Source organism: Poecilia formosa, unplaced genomic scaffold, assembly GCF_000485575.1.
Source record: "Poecilia formosa unplaced genomic scaffold, Poecilia_formosa-5.1.2 Scaffold35, whole genome shotgun sequence".
NCBI lineage: Eukaryota > Metazoa > Chordata > Actinopteri > Cyprinodontiformes > Poeciliidae > Poecilia > Poecilia formosa.
The window spans coordinates 53,252-59,489 of NW_006799974.1; the positions used below are offsets into that span (position 1 = coordinate 53,252).

Here is a 6,238-nt window from a genome sequence, read left to right on the forward strand (position 1 = left end):
ATAGAAAGTGCTTCCACAGCCGAACCATGGTTTCGTTCATGCCGAGCTTACATGCAGCGGCTCCGTTTTCCTCCTGTACTGCCAGATCGATGGCCATCATAAACATATGAGTTTGAAGAAATTTCTGCGTCATACCTGCTGCGAGCATGTGCTTGTTCTGAATGGAAATCAGTACTTTTTCCATTGATTTACAATTTTGACTTCCAATGATTCACTTATTACTAAAGAGCCCCCTGGTGGATGAAGAAAAATCCACAGAAAAGCCACACCGGTAAGCCGCATGGTTCATAGTGTAGGAAAAAAGTAGCGGCAAATAGTCCGAAAAATACGATACCATTTTTTTGTTCTTTTTACACTGCTCTGACAGAATGCCACAAATTTGACAACAGTTTTTATGCTGATCTCAAACCTCTTTCCTTTTTCAACTTGTATAAGAGTACCACAACACTCAGAGTCAAGACTGTGCTCCAGATTTAAAGACATGATTTGAAGAAGATGTGTCACCAGAGGTGTTTCAGTCTGTTAAAAGGAAAGATCAACTCCATAGATAAGAGGTTGTTTGTTATCTGTTGAGGTCTATGTTAACGTATATCAGACCTGAAACATTGGCAAATGTTGCATTTGTAAAGATAGCAGAGTCTCAAAGATTGAACTAGGTCAAAAATCTTTGAACATACTGATGTTGTTCAAGATTTCAATTTAAGGGTCAGGACTAGATAAAAACTCAAAAAGAGTTTCAAGAGGATTTCCAAACACACACAACTCCCCAAATAAACACATTTACATCGTTTCTTTGTGAATCATGTTATGTTTGTGAATTAGAATCAAAACTAAATCAATTGTAGGTTTAAAAAAGTTGAGAAACAATCATGTTAAAATTATGATTAGATGTTAGTTTTTAAAAAAAATGAACATAAATGTGAGCTTACTGTACAATTGTAACAGTTTGTTTTTGCCTCTGAATGATGTCTTCATCCCCCATATTTTACAAGATCGTAAGAACAGTGCATAGCAGACATTTCAGTTAGTGAAGGATGAGCTAGTAGTAGAGGAAATGCACTTTCAGGGTATATTTTGGTATAACCAATCAGATGCTTTGAACATTTTGAATACCACGCCTCCTTTTTTCATTTAAATATCATCAACTGTCCAAATAAAGACATTGAGAAGATGATTTTCTTGTGGCTTGCACTGCTCCTTGTTCATCAGGGATGTAAGTTCTTAAAGTAAATAGATATTTTATTATTTACTTACAAGTCTGTTAGATATTTTAACAACTACATTAATCTGTATGACTTAATATCCTTTGTAATTTTTACTTAATTCTTGTTATTTATTTATTTATTTATTTATTCAGGCTCATTGGTTCCAGTGATCACGGTTCAACTCGGTGAACCTGCAACTTTGACATGTCGTTTGCCAAACGAATGGTTGGGTATTAAAAGTCTCCACTGGTACAAGCAGAGCGCAGGTGATACTCTGAAAGTGATTACAATGCTGCGTAAAAATACCGGCCCCATGTATGGACCGGGGGTGCCGGCCTCAAGACTGAAGACAACATATTATGAGAAAATCACCAATCTGACGATTCTGAATACAACTAAAGAAGACGAGGGAATCTATCACTGTGCAATCCTTGACTGGACTGAGAATACCTGGAGAGGGATCTATTTGTCAATAAAAGGTATTCATTTTACTCCAATATATTTCTTCTGATGGGAAGTAATGGTAACATTTTATGGTGGCTCAGGTAGAGAACCCTGACTTGATAGAGAATCTGCAGATGGAGATAAATATATAATGATGGTAAGAGTATATACTAATAGACGAGGAGTTCATCACCAAAGATAAATTGTCAAAACACCTGTGGAAATAACTAAAAAGCTGATTATAAAAAAGTTTTGGTAACCAAGAAGGTTTTATGTGTCATACTCAATAATGAATAGTAAGGGGGGACAAATCTGGTTCGCTGTAACTTTTCATGTGGTCTTCTAAACTCTGGAGGGAAAATCAAAGCAATTTTTATCAGCATTCTGCCAAATAACATCAGTGTCATAATATTATTTAGTTTTATGAAGTATTCATCAAATGCAGAGACAGAAATTTATTATTTTTGCAACTGTTGGCCAATGGGTAGTTTATCAAAACATTTTGCCACAGTCGGCCCTTTGAGGACATTTGTGATCTTAAAATGAGATTGAGATATTGTTTTATATGCTGTCTTTTATATCTCAAAATGAAATAAACTATCTCACTGCCTATTAGAAAATCAATTGTTTGAATGTAAATAAACTATTGATTAATTTGCAGTAGCAAACACATATAATGATTATATACTTGTATAAAATTGAAAAGAAAATCCGTACATTACATGAAAAGTATATTCTGTTTGTATTTTGTTTGTAATAGATTGGGAATATTCAAAGGTTTCACTCTTAAGTGTTAAGGTTAATGTTGCTAAACATTTTTTTACTATGCAGGGAACGATGACAGAACAATGAACTACACAATTGTGCAGCGGTCACGACCAGCAAATACAGCCAGACTGGGAGATTCTGCAACTCTGGAGTGTTCAGTTCTCTCTCACTCTAAGAACAGGTCTTGTCCAGGAGGCCTCAGTGTGTTCTGGTTCAGAGCCAGATCACAGAAATCTCTCCCTGAAATCATTTTCACGGATGGAATNGAATGGTTGGGTATTAAAAGTCTCCACTGGTACAAGCAGAGCGCAGGTGATACTCTGAAAGTGATTACAATGCTGCGTAAAAATACCGACCCTAAGTATGGACCGGGGGTGCCGGCCTCAAGACTGAAGACAACATATTATGAGAAAATCACCAATCTGACGATTCTGAATACAACTAAAGAAGACGAGGGAATCTATCACTGTGCAATCCTTGACTGGACTGAGAATACATGGAGAGGGATCTATTTGTCAATAAAAGGTATTCATTTTACTCCAATATATTTCTTCTGATGGGAAGTAATGGTAACATTTTATGGTGGCTCAGGTAGAGAACCCTGACTTGATAGAGAATTTGCAGATGGAGATACATATTACGATGATAGCAAGAGGATATCTCAAAGACGGGGAGTTCATCACCAAAGATAAATTGTCAAAATACCTGCTGGAACATCCAAAACACTGATCAGCGATAATAAAAAAAAGCTTTGATAACTGAGAAGGTTTTATATCACATGTGTGTCATACTCGATAATGAATAGTTATGGTGGCCTAATCTGGTCCTTTCATAATGTTTTATGTTGTCTTCTAAACTCTGGAGGGACACACAAATAGAGACTGAGAAAATCAAAGCAATTTTTATCTGTAAACTGCCTAATGGCATCATTGTGATAAGGTGTTCAATATTATTTAGTTTTAAGAATGATTGTCTCCAGCTGCCTCTTGTTTCCCCTTGATTACTCCTGGTATATTTAACCCCACATGTGTTTGTGTTCCCCTGTTGGGTTCTTGTTGAATGTTGTTTGTCTACGTCTTGTCTCAGTTCTCGTTGGTTGCTACAAGTGTTAAGTACCTTGCCTTAATGCTCACCCGTGCTGCCTGGACTTTCTTCATCATTAAATCTTAATTTTCTCGCTACAACCTAGGTCCACTGCATCTACCTCACCACCTATTACTGCAAATCATGACAAAAAATGTAATGTATACTATGTTTGTGTAAAATTGAAAAGACAAAAAATCTGTGCTTTACATGAACAGTAAGAGCTAGCTTATATTCTGATTGTATTTTTTAAAATACATTAGGAATATTCAAAGGCTTCACTCTTGAGTGCTACCATTAATGTTGGTAAACATTCTTTTACTATGCAGGGAACGATGACAGAACAATGAACTACACAATTGTGCAGCGGTCACGACCAGCAAATACAGCCAGACTGGGAGATTCTGCAACTCTGGAGTGTTCAGTTCTCTCTCACTCTAAGAACAGGTCTTGTCCAGGAGGCCTCAGTGTGTTCTGGTTCAGAGCCAGATCACAGAAATCTCTCCCTGAAATCATTTTCACGGATGGAATCAACCAAGACGATTGTAGTTGGAAACATGAGAGGAAATGTGTTCATAGCTTCTTTCACAATGTCAGCAGCTCAGAGTTTGGGACGTACTACTGTGCTATAGCCAGTTGTGGAGAAATATTATTTGGAAATGGGACTACTTTGGAAGCTAGTAAGAATATTAATGTTTTACATAAATTGTATTGATAATTAAAATTAATCCTTAAACACCAATTTGTTCCTTTTCTTTTCTAGAGAAATCAGACTCCGCATTTATCATTCTGGTCACAGTAGTAATTTGCCTAATAATTTCAGTTGTTTTACATATTACCATCATCTGTCACCAAACCCAGAAAAAAGCCAAAAAACAGATTAAAGGTAAGCGTTATTTATTGAATCTAATTTATTATTTTATTTTATATTCTAGCAAAAATAATGCACAGATAAGAAAAGTCTTTACTGTGAATACCTTTCTCAACTTCAAAGACTTGGAAGTGTTTAGAGATATCAACTTTTAGAACTAAAAGATAAATTATTTTCAGTTAAGTATTGGTTCTTGTGAAACATATTGACATATGTCATTTTATTTTAGACACATCAAGACAGGATGATTTGGGCCTAAAAGAAGATGATAATGTATGTAATATCTGTCAAATTTTTATTCACTTAACTTTTATGTTGTGGAAACATGAAGATTATTACTGCTATTTATTTATTTTGTGCAGAATGATGATGAAAATGGTGTGAACTACGCAGCGTTGCATTTCTCAGGAGGGAAAGCAAAGAAAGGAAAGAAGAAACCAATGGATGAAAGTGTGTACTCACAAGTTAACTTTTAAATACAACTTCTTGTCCATGTAGTAGGCTTTATATATTCAGTTTAGTGTCATGTAAATAGATTATATGAAAAGAATTTAAACATCATATATGGGAGCTATTTTATCTTTAAAGGTCTTCATGCTATGAATTGATTTGTTCCAAAGTGTGAAGTTATGGTTGCTTTATTTTATATTTTAGAAAAATAAATTAATTAATAAAATGTATATAGCTATTTTTTTCATAGTTTTTTTTTTTTTTTTTGTCTTTTGTACATTTAATGCCTTTTTCAACAATGTAACTCAGAAATGCCAATATGTTTTACAAATCTAATTTTGGAGGACATTAAAGCAAAAAATGCGGAAATGCTTTGCAATTCTTGGTGTGAAAAAGACCTCAGTGTGAAGGTTGTGGGTTCCAGCTTCTTCCTGTCAGATGTCGATGTGCCCCTCAACAAGGCACTGAACCCCAGGCTGCCTGCTGATCTATGAATCAGTGTTTGTGTACATTGATGAGTGGCAATGGGTTTATGTGGTCAGTATGACCAGAAAAACACAGTGCACCTTAATTCCATTTAGCTCCTGAAATACATATATTTAGTGAATAAACTAAGTGCAGACGGGAATAGATGCTAAGCATCACAATTTACTTAGCTTCTCACCAGTTCCTGAAACGACTTACACAATCAGCCTACAGAAGACAGGCAGTCTGTCATCATTGTGATGATATAGAAAGACTAAACTTGTCACTGAATGCTTTTAAATATCTGAGCAAGTTGCTACTAATTTCCTCTTCCTCCTCACTAAACAAATCGCTATACTAGTCTTCACTTTGTCAGCACAGATCTAAACCATAGCCTTTGTTATGTCTTTATTCTTTGACTGCCACTGTGTAGTGTGTTGATGCAATATGTAACTACGCTCAGCTTTTGGTTCTCGGCTGCCACATACTGGCTTTGTTCATTTCATGTTTCATTTTTTTGTTTCAACTTAGGGGTAAAAATGACTTTAGCTTCCATAGGCTGCAAAAGTGATGCAACTGTAAAATTATCAATGCCATTTTGTCCAACATAAATTCAGAACGTCAATTTATCTTAAATTAAAAAGTTAGTTTGGTACAACTAATAATTTTAGTTTAAAAGTGGCATTTATCAAGAGGCTTCCTGAATGGTACTATAATTTCTGATTAACTTATCCAGTTAAAAACTTTCTCACACCATTCCCTTTATTTTATAAATATATCTATATCTATAAAATTGAAATAGCTAAAACTGCCTTAGTACACAAATTTATTCAAGGTGTAAAGGGATTCATACATTAACCACATAGCTATGTTGCACTGAAAATATATTAATAAACTATGGCGCTGCTTTATGTCAGAAAACAATTTTAAATAGCTGCCCTGACTATTAACA

At 35.1% G+C, this 6,238-nt stretch overlaps 1 protein-coding gene and 1 long non-coding RNA gene across 3 annotated transcripts in view; both read left to right on the forward strand.

The window, feature by feature from the left end:
- The window catches only part of LOC107836010 (uncharacterized), a 6,193-nt gene extending 3,517 nt beyond the window's left edge, over positions 1-2,676 (forward strand). The window contains exons 4-5 of one of the 2 annotated variants that reach the window (XR_001661858.1): positions 1,358-1,684; positions 2,481-2,676. This is a non-coding gene — a long non-coding RNA (uncharacterized LOC107836010). The remainder of the gene's footprint in view (positions 1-1,357; positions 1,685-2,480) is intronic. The other variant, XR_001661859.1, reaches the window with a different exon arrangement.
- Positions 2,677-2,923: 247 nt separating this feature from the next.
- Positions 2,924-5,146, forward strand: LOC103136929 (uncharacterized). The gene is made up of 5 exons (XM_016670569.1): positions 2,924-2,942; positions 3,830-4,180; positions 4,264-4,386; positions 4,601-4,644; positions 4,734-5,146. The coding sequence occupies exons 2-5, from the start codon at positions 3,847-3,849 to the stop codon at positions 4,845-4,847; spliced, it is 615 nt and encodes a 204-aa protein (XP_016526055.1). The 5' UTR covers positions 2,924-2,942; positions 3,830-3,846; the 3' UTR covers positions 4,848-5,146.
- The last annotated feature ends 1,092 nt before the right edge of the window (positions 5,147-6,238 follow it).

Excerpts from the sequence above, each read along its gene's own strand:
- LOC103136929 (XM_016670569.1), top strand. The coding sequence starts at position 3,847 with ATGAACTACACAATTGTGCAGCGGTCACGACCAGCAAATACAGCCAGA. Across the intron at positions 4,181-4,263 it reads TGGGACTACTTTGGAAGCTA|AGAAATCAGACTCCGCATTT; the intron begins GTAAGAATATTA and ends TTTCTTTTCTAG. Across the intron at positions 4,387-4,600 it reads AGCCAAAAAACAGATTAAAG|ACACATCAAGACAGGATGAT; the intron begins GTAAGCGTTATT and ends ATTTTATTTTAG.